The sequence below is a fragment of the Grammomys surdaster genome, unplaced genomic scaffold (assembly GCF_004785775.1).
Source record: "Grammomys surdaster isolate TR1022 unplaced genomic scaffold, NIH_TR_1.0 239, whole genome shotgun sequence".
In the NCBI taxonomy this organism is placed as follows: domain Eukaryota; kingdom Metazoa; phylum Chordata; class Mammalia; order Rodentia; family Muridae; genus Grammomys; species Grammomys surdaster.
Genome location: NW_021604684.1, coordinates 8,021,440 through 8,037,513, shown reverse-complemented (window position 1 = coordinate 8,037,513; position 16,074 = coordinate 8,021,440). Strand labels below are relative to the sequence as shown.

The following is a 16,074-nucleotide window of genomic DNA, read 5'->3' as shown; positions in this document are numbered from 1 at the left end:
ACAACATAGGAAATGTAAATAAATCATCCAATAAAAAAAAAAAAGAAAAAAAAAAAGAAGTGGGTTTCCAGATAGCTTATTGCATTTCATAGTAAGAGGACTTGAGAAATGTCATGGGAAAGTCTGGGCATAGTCTCAGCAAAGGCCTCACCAAGCAGTCACTGATGACTAAGAAGTATCTAATGGGTGGATGTTTCTCTGTAGTGGGTACAATAAGCCTGACAGAAGACAGAAGGCTGCAGTTTCTCCCCAAAGAGAGAACCAAGCCTTTGAATCCTGTCTGCCTACACTGTGGATAATTGTAGGAGCAGATGTGTTCACTGTAACGGGCTATGTTTAGTGTTTTATTTTACATTTTACAATGTACTTTGGAGTGACAAGGTGTCTCATCCCACAGTCACGAAAGCATCGAATAAAACACACACATAATAATGTTAACAATGATGTCATGATGCCATCTGAGTCTCGGAGTGATAACACACATTTACAGAGAATAAAGTCTTGGTTTTTTTTTAAGTGAAAATGGGCAAGAGATCAGTAAAAGCCTGTTATTTTTAAACAGGCAGCAGCCAGCTTGCCCTGAGAGCAGGAACCTGTCATTCTGTGGGCAGGCTGCTGGGCTCCAGGCTAATTACCTGATGATTTTTTTTTTCTCAGATGAAACCCACAGCTTACCTTGGATGGAGAAAATATGTCTAGACCCTGGATTCTGATCTTAGTGTGGTGCCTTTGGCTAGAGTTTTACTACCTTTCTGCTTTTCTCCTAACTGTTTCCTCTAGAGTGTCAGATGCAGTGACATCAGATGCAGTGACAAATGCCTCTAAGCATTTCAAACTCAGTGCACGGTTCTCTGAACTCATGCTATCTTACCGAAGCATGAGGACCACCATTGACATTTGACATGGATGCTCAGCACTCCGCAGAGCGCCAGGGTCTTTGTCACATGTGTCCAAAGGAGAACCAAACCTTTGCTGTGTCAAGCCACTGAGAATGTGGGCCATCCCAGTTCATAACTCTTACTTTGAACAAGCAGAGTGTCAATGAGTTTACACAGCCACACCTGCCTAGCATAACTGTGACTAGGTTGGCAGATGGCTATGAATTATAAATATTTATAATCATATACTTTGAAAATCTACACAGAAAAAATGGTGGGGCTTTTGATTAAATATGTTAAGCATGTTTTTTTTCTATAATGACAAATAGAGTCTATTTGTGTTCTGTGGATATTAATATTGTACTATTATGCAGGAGGAGACAAAACAGCACAGAAAACCACTTTCTGGAACCTCCTTCATTGCACACCTCTGGAATGAAGTCCTGATGTTCTCAAGGAAAATGCAGTTGTTTGAAAGCTGAACATGGATTCAGTCACACCAACAGTGACTATGTACATTTATTCTGCTAGTGTGTGTACAGTCACAGGGTATCCAGAGAGGAAACATCTGGATATATCTCACAAGGGGTTTCCCCTAAGCACTGCATCTGGGAGGCAGGTAGAGCAGACCCTACTGAAGTGGAAATGTCTAGTTTCTTTGGAAAGTTGGTTATGTTAAATGATGTTTTGCTGGAGCACACAGGTGAAAGGATGTCTTGCTAAAGTAAAAATGTGAAAGACTGTTTTCCTGAAGCAGACACAGGTAAAAGGATGTTTGGTTATAGCAAACATGTGAAAGGACCCTTGATGAAGGAATATGAACATGACCCAACAGACAGTGGGGGATGAGCACTGATCAATTGTTTGGTTTGCTCTGCCTCCCTATTCTTCACTAAAGAGACACATGTATTGGTTCACCTTACATAATATGGTTGAGCTCAACTTGTAGTAACACTGCAATTGAAAGAAACTCACCAAAGAACTGCTCGCGAGTTTCCTGTAGCCTCACCTTAAGCCAGTTGGTGAGCATGGAGGTTTCTTCAGGCTTGAACTACAGCTGCTTGCTGTCTGCTTGCTGAAAGGACTGGACTATAGCTGCTGGTTCAAGCCTGGGGCCTCCCTTCCTAAAGGATTGGTCTGTAGCTGCTGAGTCCTATTTGGTGTTTGCTACAGGACTGAACTGCTGTCAAAGAAGATCGAGCTTGTCACAAAAGAACTATTGCTGAACAGGTCCACTTCCCCCATATCCTGATAACTTCTCTCTTATACTACCTCTGCTCGGTGATAGACTAGAGGAGAGATTGAACTCTTACTAAAAGTAGTTTGCAGAAAATTTATGCCTACATCCTATAGGTTTTCCTTTCAGCTACACACCACGTCTGTGTCTTTCTTTTCTTGGAGAAGCGTTGACGGACTTCTTCCCTAAACAGAATGTCATTTAAAAATAGTATGTTGCCCTATAGGTAGATGAACTACTTCATAGCAGGACTTAGCCATGAAAAGGTACCACCTCTTACAACTAAACAAAATGATCTGAGACTTTATTTAAGGTGAATTTTTGAATTTTCATTAAAACAAAGATCAGGTTAGCCTTGAGGACAGAAAAGAACAAAGCCATATGTAATGGCTCTGCTGGCCATCTTCACACCTACTCAAGCACAATAGCTCCAGAGACTTACATGTGTTCCATTTTAAGATATGATGTAATACACAAAATACTCCTTTCCCTTGAGTGAGAAAACACAGCAGCATTTTATGACATTTGAAGACTTGAATAATCACCAAAAATACTCTCTCAGTGGATCTGCTATATATGCTGTAAAAAAACAATGGTTGAGATTACAATTTAAAAATAAACATGCCACTTGCTAGGTGTCCTAATAGTATTTTTATTTGGAAGCATGTGGATTTAAGGGGGCATTGGTGTATAGGTATTATACCATCTGGTTTTATTCAACATGGTAATAAAATGAGACCTGCAGCTTGAGGCTAGATCTCCAGAGGCACAGGAATTAAAAAAAAACATAAAACAGAAAACAGACTTATAACCCAAAAATTCTATGTGCTAGAGCATTTGAAAGCATAGGGTTGGGAACCGGGAACTCCTGTGACTACCACAGGTTAACATGACTGCCTGAATGGAGGAACCTGCAGAGTTTCTTTAAATCTTTGTCATCTGTGAGACCATAGCCCATAGTGGGAGTCAATAAATGATGGTTATGATCCAATCCTGCCAGCTGCCTGTTTTTGTAAATAAAGTTTTCTTGGAAGGTAGCCAAACCTACTGTCTCTAGCTGCAACCTGGTCCAACTGCAACATTAAGAAGCAGCAACAGGAGTTTTTGTCTTGGATTGCAAAACCCTAAGAGGTGTGTTTTATGTCCCTTTAGAGTAAAACTTTGCCAAGTCCTCATCTATGAACTAGAAATGATTTGGTAAGTGTTTGGTACATGGTAGCTGTTGTCATGGAATCAGTCATTACTCAAGAAAGGGGGAGGTGTGCTGTAAGCCAGGAATTAAGCTTATTTTCAATCATGAAATCAGGTGGGAATATCTCAGGAGACGCTCTCCCACAAAAGGTTTCACTTGGGAGACACTGAAGAATCTCAACTGTTTCTTTATGGAAAATTGGCCCAAGGTAAGGAGTATTAAAGGAAACTGAGATACCATTTGTTACCAAATGGAGGGGAAAAAAAAATCTCAAGATTGACGGCATACTCAGACACCAGGGAAACTAGCGTAAATGTCTGATGGGAGCAACGATGCTGACTTCTGTGGGGTGGAGTATGGGATTTGGTAAGCTTACCAGTATTCTGTATGGATTAGCTCCCTCATTGTACCAGGGAGTCTATTCTCAAGATATTTGGCAAAATATAGACGTGTGGATGTGTGTAATGCTATTCATGGTAGTCTTTTGTGTGTGTGTGTGACAGAGAGAGAGAGAGAGAGAGAGAGAGAGAGAGAGAGAGAGAGAGAGAGAGAGAGCTTGCCATGGCTGTGAGTAATTATCTTAATTGGGTTAACTAAGGAGGGAAGACCTAGACCCAGGCTAAAATTGGGAAATGCTATCCTTTGGGCCTCCAGTCATGGCCTGAACAAAACAGAGAAAGCAAGCTGACAGCAATCATTCCTTCTCCTCTGTAATGACTGTAGATTTGATGAGGCCAGCTGGCTCAAGCACCTGCCGCTTTGACTTCTCCATAAGGGACTATAGCTTGAACCAGGAGATAGAATAAAGACTGTTGGTCTTAAATTGCTCATGTTGAAGCATTTGATCACAGGAAAAGAAGCTGAGACAATCTCTAAGAGTAAAAAGCCTGGAAATATTAGATATTCAAAGACTAGCTTAGCCACTGGAGTTATACCAACCCATAAACATAATTTTGCATATTACTATTTAAAGAGAAGAAAAAATTTCAAACAGCAGTAGTTTACAGTCTCCCAATCACATATATCAGTGGAACATTAAATTAAGATATGCAAATCTGGAAAGTACATCTTACAGTCTGATTATTACTATCTTGTTAGTATTATCTTGAAAATAAAATTTGCATTTTTGAAATGAAACAAACAAGTTTAATTGTCAATATCTTCAAGGAAAAAGGTGAAAGCCAATAATCAGGGATGTTAAAACCTTCCAAAGGCTACCCTTGAGTTAGAAATATTCTAAATTTAGTATTTATTTTTCTTAGAAAGTATATTTCCTAGCTCCAGCTACTGGCAGGACCTAGAATCGATGATACTGCAGAACTGTGAAGCATCTCTAGAGCTCAGATGTTGTTTCAAAGAACCATCGTCAGGAGAGACACAAGGCTTTTAGAGGACAGATGGACATAATCTGGGCCAACATGAGGCAACTCATTGTGACAGAAACCATGAAGCTCAACAGATCTGTCAGGACAGAAAGATGATGAGGAACTGTTCCCAAATGCTAAGAGTGAAATCGATTCAATTTACAGGACATAGCAGGTAGAATAAGAACTTACACACCCTTGCAGAAAGATCCATGATACTTAGTGTTCTGTACTCTCTAAGACAATTGACAGATCCAGTTTCTCAAAAGATCAGTAGTGAAGAAAAGAAGCCAGAAAGGGTTGTGGGACACTGATCTAAATAAAGAAGCTACCAAACCAAGAAAAATGCTGTTTTACATGAGATCAGAAAATTTAAATATTGAGTGGGCCTTCAGTGATCCTAAGGCTCACTAATGTTTTCAGCCTTAGAAATGGCAACAACATTAGAGTTCTGAAAGAAAATGTTCCTTTGCTTCTCCAGAGATGAATGTTGACACACACAGAAAAAAGGACACAATGCTAGAGAGTTTCTTTAATATATTTGAGGAGGGAAGGAAAAGAGGGGGAGAGAAAGAGAGATGGAGGGAGGGAGGGAGAGAGGGAGGGAGGGAGGGAAGGAGGGAGGGAGGAAGGGAGGGAGGGGCAGAGGGAAGAAGAGAGGGAGAGAGGGAGAGAGGATAAAGGAGAGACAGAGACAGAGATGTAGAAAAGATAGCTAATCTTACTGAAGCTGAGGCGTGGAGTTGGCATGTCCACTTTGCTATTTTCTCTGCTTTTGATGTGCCTAATTTTTTTCATAACTTGAAATAAGGATCAAAAGGAAGATGTTGTGGCAAACTCCACATTGCATCCTTCTCCACTCTTTGGAGTTGATCATCCCTCCCTAATATCCTTCTACTCACCTCTCTATATCCTTAGGAACTAACTATAAGAAGCTACAGGAGATTAAACTGTGAATGTGCTGGGAGAGGAGACGTGTATTGGGAAATAGACAAATCTTCTGAATCTGCTTAGGAAAATGGCAATGCTGACACTGTCACAGTGGGCAGGCTGAGGACCGTTTTCTATCACTACTGAAAAAGTGAAGTATTTTAAGCCCTTCATTATTTCCTCTGTATGTTTTAAGCACTCTGTTGACTTGATCCATTGAATTTTAAATAAAATGATCTAGTCAAAAAGATTTTTGAAACAATATAAAATTATTTCTCTCTGACTTAATGGCTGTATCCATATTAAAGTTTCTACTGGATGTTGCATTTGCTCCGCCCCTTTCAGTTCCAAGGTCAGGTGGCTCAAAGGAGCATCACTGAGTAGATACTGCAGCCACCTTCTAGAAGCTGCTGGGAGTCATCTCCTTGTGTTTTGGGGAGACACAGGGGCAGAAATGCTTAGGAGCAGGTGACAGGATCTCAGCCTTATCTTAGAGCTGGAAAGATGCAGCTGTATTAACAGTTGTGAATAATCAATATAAATACAGATATCTTTGTATTAAAACAAGGGGTGAAGGCAGCAGTGGAGCGACTTGAGCTGCTATAACTCTACAATAACAGAGCTAACCTTTCAGAGTATTCTGTAGCTCAAGAAATGTTCGCACATCAATGCTCAATTTCTTCTTTATTTCTTTCTTTTTATGGATGTAGGGGTTTTATTTGTACTTTATGGTTTTTTTTTGAAACAACTTTCCATGTGATCCATAGTAGCCCCAAACTTACCATGTAGCTGAGGCAGGCCTTTAACTGATGATCTTCCTGCCTCCATCTCTGAAGTATTAACACTAGCAGGCAAGGATTTTATAAAACAAAGCACTAGCTTCACAAAGACCGTGAGGCTCAGAGACATCATTTCCACGGTCACCAAGTCACAGGAGCCAGGGCAAGACTATTGATTCACAACAGAAAAGCCACAAAGAGTAAGACGGGACAGTAGTGGCTAAACGTACCAACCCCTGCTTACCTTTCAAAGCCAATCTGCCGGAAGGTCTTTTCCCATGTTGAGCCTGCAAGGTAAGGAGAACAGAGTCAGCACTGTCATGGACTCATTGACACTCTGCTGCTTCACCCTCTGGTGAACCTACTTCTTCCTTCAATGTCATCTCTGCCACATCCAGTCTGCAGATGGCCTTTGTGCATAGTAATTAAATTCATCATCATATCAAATATTCATCATTTGAAGTCCTCACTCATGGTTTTAGTCCAGTTAAATTAAATATTGTATAATACAGCATTGGTGTTTATCTCTCCCATTGAATGGTAATTTTGTACTTGACCACTCCCTCCCAGCAGACTCTCCAGCTTCTAGTAAGCGCCATTTTGCTCTTCTTCCATGAGATGAGTTATTCCTGATTCCTCAAATGTTACAAAAGCAAAATCAGACAAATGGGATTGCATCAGACTGGAGTTTGCAAACAACTACAGTCCAGATATCTCAGTTGAGAACAACGTGATCCCAGTCTCATTAAAAATAATGAAATGGGGGCTGGGAAAGATGGCTGAGTCCTTAAAGTATTTGCTGTGCAAACAGGAGGACCAGAGATGGGATCCACATAACGCCACAAAACTCTTATTAACTACTATTCTAGTAGACATTGTGCACATGCTGAAGTTAAGGGTTTGTGATAATCCACAGTATTTTTATGTTTTTATTTTAGTCACCATGGCAAATAGTCCCCTCAACTGGCCCTCAGTTTGTAAGTTGTGTGTGTACCAGCTAATGACCGAAAATGATTGCTTCAGGTTGTTTACTAATGGTTTATTCTGAAAGCACAAGTGGAGAATTCAGCCTTGATTCTCCAGAGGATACTAAGATGATGTTCACAAATCCAAGGAAACTTGGCTGGAGCTGACTTTCCTGAGAACTCTGTCTCAAATATTTTACCTCCAAATCACCACACAGATGTCCAGGGGCCAGCTAGTCTTCCTGGAGGACAGGAGATTGCACAGGACTGAGGAACCCTCAGAGTTGCCTGGACTAATCTCAAGAGAGGCTGAATTAGTCTTGAGAGACCATTAAGAGAGCATTGTGCTTCACCAGGAGGCCGGGTCTGTGTTAACCGGTCGCAATGGAGTGTTTTAGATAATTTGAAAAATACACAATGGAAGGCTAAGTTTCAGGGATGAATAACGTACTGGTTTAAGTGAAATACAGATGTATTTTCTGGAGTGACATCACTGGGACACTGCTGAATTCCAATTTGCTTTGTGAGTGGGACTTCAATCTAACCAGGCCAGGGAGTTCTCTTGGCCTCCAGCCCAGAGAAATGGCCTACATATAAATATCTTCCATTCTGTGAATGTCATTCAAAACAATGGAGGATTCTTTTCTCAGGAATTCTTTGAAGAAGATTGAACTACTCCAGAAGTCCAGCCAGTCAGACAGTGGTGAAGTGCTCCAGCTGGCTGCTGCCTGGACCACATTATAGGAATGACGATTCATGTCTGAGGGTGACACTGATAGTCAGGAGTGGATTTGGGGTTGGTAGTAGCAAGGTGATGGGAAGAGGGCTTGATGCTATTCTTCCCAACTTCTGCTTCCAATAAAGACCTAAATACCGTAATTTCCTTCAATTTCCACCGTTTTTCCATATCTTCTCGATCGACTCTCAGGCTTTTTTCTTCTTTTAGTTCTACAAAAATCCTTCTTCCTAATTGATTTAGTTTATTGTCAAGGTTAAATTTAAAATGCAATTGATGTTGAACATATAGCTTTCAGTAAGAAATAGGTAAAAATAAGATGCAAATGATGTTGAACATGTAGCTTTCAGTAAGAAATAGGCCCTAAGCGATTTCTGGAAAATGTAAATTTAATCAAACAGGCAAGATAAGATCATGGTCTTTGGCTCAAGCCATCTGGTACAGTTTGGAATAAACATGGTTAAGCCACTGATCCATGTATCATGGAGACAGTAGAAGGCCTTTTGTCAGTTCTGTAGTATCTCAATGTCCTTCATTTCACAGACTCATCCACTTTTGCTGTTTGTACTCACTCACCATCTGCATGTGTTAGAAATGGGTCTGGATACATTAAAATATGGTTTCTGCCCTTAAGCCCCAACTACATTAGAGGTTTAGGTTTTTTATGTCCTTGGTGAGCACTTAGTCATGATAAAACAAGAATTTCTCAATAAATGAAACAGACATACCTAGATCCTTTGGCACAGAGAATATTTTTGGCAGCTCATTATGCAGTTGCTAAAGAATTCTTTTAAAGCCATTAGCCATGGTCTACAGCAGTAAACTGATATTATTTGCCTTTGCCAAAGCAGCCCCACATGTCAAAAACAGCAGAGAAAACAAAAGCACATGGCCAACATCCTTGACTGAACACTTTTCAAATGAGATTTACAGGGGTCCCTTACCTGTGGTTTTCCATGGTATGGTACCAGGAACCCACAGTCATCTGTGATCTAAAATATTAAATGGAAAATTCCAGAAATAAACGGCTCACAAGTTTTACATGACTTTCATTACAGTAGATTGACATAATTATTCTGTTTTATGAGCTGTTATTGTCCTTAACCTTATTGAGTCTCATGTAGAAGTAACACATTATCATAAGTGTGTATGTAAGAGAAAACACAGAAGTCATAGGGCTTTTTGTGATTCTTGTCTTAGTATCTACTGGGAGTCTTAGAACAAGCCTCTATGAATAAGGAGTGTCACTGTGTCCTACAGAAGTCTAAAACAGGCCCTATTTTCTTGAAGAAGGCAAACCACAGAAAGAAACTGTTAACATACAGGAAGAGATGAATTCACATCAGAGTGTTTTTTTTTCTTTCCAATCTTGGATGGTATAATTAGAAATAATGAATTGTGATTCTTCATGTCTTAAGAGTGATCATTAGTGCACCAACATCCTAGTCAACAGAATTGTAATCTAGAGCCGAAGATGGTGGAGTATGGGTGGAGTCAAGCTATATTCTATTGTCATTCACTTAAGAAGGAAGGCCCTGTATCCAGCCTGAGCATTCCCTAAGTGATGAGACTCCGTAACACCTCTAAGGCCTCTTAGCATTGACTCTTGGGAGGCAGTTCCTAGAGAAAACAGCCATGCTGTCTCCCCAAAGAACACGTTAGCAACTGTTCCTCTCATGCCAAGAATGTTCTACCTCTTGATTCTTATCCTATGGCTTTGTCTGCTAACTAGCTTTTTAAAATTAAATTGATTTATTTGTGTGTTTGTGTTTGTAGGGAGCAGCATGTGCACACCACAGTGCAAGTGTGTAGATAAGTGGACAACTTGTGGAGTTGGTACCTTCTTCTAACATGTAGATGCTGGGGCTCAAACTCCTGTCAGCAGGCTTAGTGCAATAGCTTTTCCCTGCTTATCTTTTTGACCAGCCCCTTATTAATTAGAATTTACTGTTTTCAAAATGGATTATTTTCAGGCAGTATATTCTGATTAAGATTTCCCATCTCGGCTATAAGCTACTGTAAACAGGCAGCTTTTGTGACAATTTACCAGCCTGAGTAGTCATAGGCCTTGTAAATAGGTAGCCTTGGCAGACAATACCAACTTAGATAAGGACAAGCGAATCATAGGCAGAGTCATAGCGACCTGTCCCCGAACCCTCACCCAGCCCAGCCGATACCCTGTTCTGAAAGATATCTGTATTCCCCCTGAACACCCACGCTCCAGTGTCATCCCCTTCCCCACATCCTACCTTTTTGTGTTTATAACCCCTGTGTGAATGAGTATAAATTACAATTTGAAAAAAAAAAGATTTCCCATCTTCCCTCCTTCCAGATCCTCTCCACCCACCCAAACCCACAGCCTGCCTTCCTTCCTCTTTCTTTTTCTCTCTTTCTCCCTCTCTCTCTCTCCTCTCTCTCTCTCTCTCTCTCTCTCTCTCTCTCTCTCTCTCTGTCCTTCCTTCCTTTTTCTTTTTTTCAAATACAAACAAGCATCTAAAACAACAAGAATAACACTAGAATTAGACAAAATTAATAAATGGGGGGAGGCAAAGATGAGGCACAAGAAACGCATACAAATGCTGTGACACACACGTTTGCACACAAAGAAATCCCATGAAAATAACAGGTACCTGTAAAACAAAGCAAAATAAACGCCATGTCAAAGCCTTGTGAGAGGAAAAAAAAAAAGAAAAAGAAAATCCTTCCCAGTTTTGTGTTGGCCACCTACTGCTGGGCCTGGGGCTTCCCCTTGTCTCTCCAGTGAGACACTATTGGAAAATTAATCTTTCCTTGCAAGTAGTTATCAATTGGAGATAGCTTCCAGGTTAGGAATGGGGACTTGTGTTCTCTTCTTGTCTCAGCACTGGGATCCCATCTGGCATAGACCAGTGCAGCCCTTGTGCATGCTGCCACAGTCTCTGTGAGTTCATGACCTCATATGTCTGTCAGTCTTGCTGTGTTTAGAAGGCCTTGTTTTCTTAGTGTCCTCTATCTCCACTGACTCTTACAGTCTGTCCACCCCTCTCTTCCACAGAGGTCCCTGAACCCTAAGGGGAGGGATTTGATGGAGACATCCCATTTAGAACTGAGTATTGTGAGGTCTTCTACTCTTAGCACATTATCTGGCTGTGGGTCCCTGTATTTGTTCCCATCTCCTGCAGGAGGAAACTTCTCTGATGATGGGTGTGCGAAGTCCTGATCTATGACTACAGCATGGTGCTATTAGAAGTCATTTTATTGAGACTTCAATTGATTGTTAACTTCTGATTTGAAATATACTTTAAAATGGCTAGAAAATCTTAACAGTGTCTTCATCATTAGCTGTATGGTTTTTTGTTTGCCCCTAAGTTAACAATAGAACTGCTTACATCATTAAACCCACACAAAGTACTTGTCTTATATGTATTAGTTGAGTAAATTCTCTTGGAAAGCCAATGAAATCAGTACTATTATTCTGTTCTACCTTTAGGTGAGAAAACAGAGGCTCAGGTTAATGTCAACTTCCCCCTACCTTGTCAAGTGTCAGGCACTGTATTCAGATTTTGCCTTATTTAACAGCTCAGGTGCTTGTTCCAGAATCCACTTGATGGAGTTCCCTTAATGGCCTTAGTAGCTATCTTAAAAGAGAGTCTTCAGCTGGTGCCTCATTCTGTTTCACAATGTGAGGGGCTCCATCATTGCTGTGATGCAGCCAAAGGCTCTCAGCAGAGGCTGCACCATGCCATGCCATTGGACTGCAGAGGCAGGCTGCAGAGGCAGGAGTTGTTTACACTTCTATTCTTTATATTCCCAGTTGGTGGCATTGAGTTATAAAAATGGCTTCATCTCCACTTCCCTTTTCGATCATTGTCTCCATGCGATCTGGCTGGAGTACGGGATTCAATCTTTTATCCTACGTTGCTCTCTGGATTGGAACATTAATTAGAAACATAGAAGTGGCTAAGTTGTAGCTATCTCTCATCATGCCTGTGAGTTTCCTTGATTTAGTTAGATACTAAAAGTTTCATCCATATACATACATGTCAGCAAAAGGTCAAATGTGGACATGTGATCTGTACAAGCCAGAGCCAGAATGAGCATTTTCCTTCTCTTTCTCCCTCCCCCCCCCCAGTCTCTTTGTTTCTTTGTTTTTGGTTTTTTTGTGGTATCGGTTTGAAGTTATGAACCTGTATTTGAAGAAAGGCATGAGCAATCTACTAACCACTCTGTTTCTGCTTGTCTCTGTTTCCTCAGACAAGTCACTCACAGGTCTTGCTCTTTGATACCATGATCAGAGGATTTCCACGCAACATTTTTTTTTCTGTGTTATTATCAGAAAATCAAGATTCTCCATCTTTGCCTCAGTGGGAGCCCCCTTCACCACCATGTCTCCTCACTGATTCTTCTCATCTGCAATTCTTTCAACCAATTGTTTTACTCAAACTATAGGAAAAAAAATCAGTTTTCCTTATAGTTTCAGGATGTAACAACACCATCAAAAATGTGTCCGGCTAAGCATATCCTTCTTCTAGTTGAATGGTTTTATACCAAGTGTGTCTCAGACACTGAAGTGATTTGAACTTAAGCCTGTCTCTTCTCTTTTGAAATAACTAGCAGAAAAGGAGCAATAATCCACAAAGCGATGGTTTTGCCAGCATATTCCTATAAAACAGGAGTATTTTCATAAACCGTAGGAGCTTGCAGGCAGGCAGACATGCCACCTGGCATAGCATTTAGTCAGAAAGTTCTCAAGTACAGGAAATTATTCACATACAGTCTCTGCCAGAGGCTTCATTTACATCATTTTTTTTAACTCTTGAAAGGAAAATACTTTCAAACCTAGTTTAAAAGAAACCCATGATTAACCATGAATAGAAAATGAAATTGTAAGAGAGAAGTAGATTTTTCTTTCTTTTGACCAATAGTGACATTTAAAGTATTCTACAATGAGATACAAATTCCCTCATTAAATAATGGATTAAAAGCAATCTTTGACTTCTGGTTTAAAATAGAAATTGAACTTACAGTTTCCATTTGTAGTAGTTATAGACATATGGAAAACACTCTCTCTCTCTCTCTCTCTCTTTCTCTCTCTCTCTGTGTGTGTGTGTGTGTGTGTGTGTGTGTGTGTGTGTGTGTAGGGGGCACGTACGCCATTTTTCAAAAATCAGAACATTTATCAGCACACCGATTTTACTGACCTATCCTGCTCATATTCTAATATTCTCTGTATGTCTCCCATAGAAACCAAGCAAACCCTCTGCTTTAAAGAAATGTTCAAATATATTTCTTCCTTTTCCTCACTGTCCTCCTCTAATTTAGAAACACTGACTTTATTATTAGGAGCTGATCCAACTACCCTATGTACATAGATGCTTTGTTTTGGGGAAGCTACATGTGTTTCACATCATCATCATCATCACCCCCTTTCTTCCCTTTATCTCCCCTCTTCCCTGCCTTTCCACATCCAATCACATGCCTGTACATAATTAGCCAAGAGGGGGAGAGTATGTTTGGGAATTGATGGGGAGTGAGGATCCCCCCCCATGGGATTGCATCTTTTGAACAATAGCAGACTGGCCAAATAAAGAAGTTATAGGAATGATTATGAGCTGACAATTCTTGGAAACTCCCCAACATGAACAATGGAAACAACCTAAAACAAGGAACAAACAAGAGTTTAAAGACACAGTTTAAATGCAGTGGCCAGTAGGTAACTTCCATCTTTATGTGGACACAGAGAAACGAGAAACTGAGATGTACAGTCCTTATGTGATTAGGAAAATTGCAGTTGACATGGTGTCACAATCTATTCAAGCCCATGATATTCCCATGACTTTCTATTCTTTACTGCATCTACTTCAGCCAGAATGTTTACATTTCTTTTTATCACAAAATGGTCAAAAATAGAATCTGGAGAAAATCCACATTCAGAAAGCAAGTTCATAGGAGAAAACTCAGATTTGAAAAGACGGTGAAGGGAGAAGGTTGTCAGGAATGAGTGGTCAAGTTTAGGGAGAGCTGCTGATGTCTCTGTGGTCTCTGGGGGGAACCAGTGACTCAAAGTGGAGATGGTTAAGCAGAGACCAGGAACTGATTCTCTAGTAGAGCATCTGCTGGTAGAATGCCTGGCTTCCTGAGTTCCATTCCCTACGCTCCAAAATGAAACGATAGAATGATGGGAACACAGTGGGAACGAGTAGTCTTGAGAGTGGGGCAAAGTTGAGAGGAGGAAATGAGAAATTTCTATTTTTAAGGTCAGGGTCAACAGAGGTGTTGAGAGATGATGGACCAAGCGGGTGTTGGTGATACCACTGAAATATGAGCAGGGATGATGGGTAATGTGGTCTTTCAGATGTGGTTTTTGAGTGCCTTCACTGATCAAAAGGAATGTAGAAGGCTGAGCATAGGTTGACAACCCAGACAGGAAGGGAAATCTCAATTTCTCATCAGTAGAGAGGTCAGACTTGACATGGGCAGAGGAGTATGCCTTAGATAGAGGAAACTGGAGAGACGGTTGTAGTAATGTATACTCCACTATAATACTGTAAATGCAGTTGTAGTAATGTTTACTCCACTGTAATACTGTAAATGCAAGGGATGAGCAGGGAGCTGAAACTGTCCATGAAGAACAATGAGCTGTGATATAGGAAAATGACCCCTGGTAGATTACATACATAAATAAATATTGTTATGCATAATCTACATGCTGGTTACTCTTTGCAGAGATCCATGATACGTAGAGAACCAACATTAGTAAAAAGTAAGTCATATGATGATATAGAAACGTCCTAAGTATTTCTTAGGGCTGGGCTGCTTCTGCAAGGCCTCCACGGTACACTCTAAAATCTACCTTAAAAAAAAAAAAACTCTTCTGATATCCATTTGTAGATTTGTCTTCTGCCTGTTTCTCATCAAAGTTAACTTCAGAAGACATTTCCAGTAACTGTAACTCCATTTACTTCTAAGCCAGGTGCATGGGAGTTTGATAAGTCTCCCAAGTATTACACATGCTCAGAAAACTGACCTCAGCCTTTTACCACACTTACCATATGGTGTCTGAGTTCTCAAGCAGACGTGAGATTCTAAGGTTCCTGCATGAGACTCTAATGTGCTTGGGGGAACTCCGTGAGATGATGTGTGATAAAACTGAGATGAAATAAAAAACAAGCGGCCAATGAACTTAGTAGATAAAAATCACCAGAAAGTGCAAACTATAACTTTTCTATGACCATTCTTCTTTGCTGATGTACTTTTATGTCAGAAATGTAGGCAGGCAACTCATGAGCAACCTTGACTTTGTCCAGCCTATCAGAGGAAGAGTTGGATCCAGGGAGGGCCCTTGTGGAGAAGCCTTTATACCAAACATCAGGAGCCTTGCAGTATTGATCTTGCATGACACAACATCTGAAAAGTTAATATTTAACTCACATGTGCTTTTTTTCTAGGCCTCAATATGAAACCTTTCGGAGAGCGTTAGTGACTTAGCTTTCATGGCTCGCTTTGCTAGATTATGGCTGCATATGTCTTGAGTCAATTATAAACATGAAGTTGATAGCTTGTGTGTTGGTTCCAGAAATCACTGAAAGTCATTAATCAAATAAGTACCTGGAATTCTGGCAGGGCAGATGACAATGACTTAGCTCTTGTGGAAAAAATGATTTTGGCTTTGTATCTGTATGCCACACCTTGCTATGAGTCAGCTATCATATTGGGACACACACTACGGGTCCACAGGTTGGTCCAGCATCTCCAGAAGGAAATCAATACAACCATAATGTCTTTTGCACAACTGCAATGAAAACGTCTATGCCATCTCTCACACAGAGTAGGCTATAGTTAAAAAGCCACAGATACAAGATTGTTGGCTAGGATTTATTTTTTTAATCTTTATTTTTATTTATGTGTACATGTGTTACTTGTGTGAGTGAATGCCATGTGTGTTCTGAAACCCACGAAAGCCAGAGACTGAAGTGACCATTGATTGTGAGCTGCTCAGTGTGGGTCCTAGGAA

General features: G+C 40.4%; 1 protein-coding gene across 1 annotated transcript in view; it reads right to left on the bottom strand.

Moving 5' to 3' along the window:
• The window catches only part of Piezo2 (piezo type mechanosensitive ion channel component 2), a 368,900-nt gene that overhangs the window by 172,108 nt on the left and 180,718 nt on the right, over positions 1 to 16,074 (bottom strand). Inside the window, exon 4 of the mRNA XM_028774207.1 lies at positions 6,625 to 6,667. Within this exon, the coding sequence (XP_028630040.1) occupies positions 6,625 to 6,667 (43 nt within the window). The remainder of the gene's footprint in view (positions 1 to 6,624; positions 6,668 to 16,074) is intronic.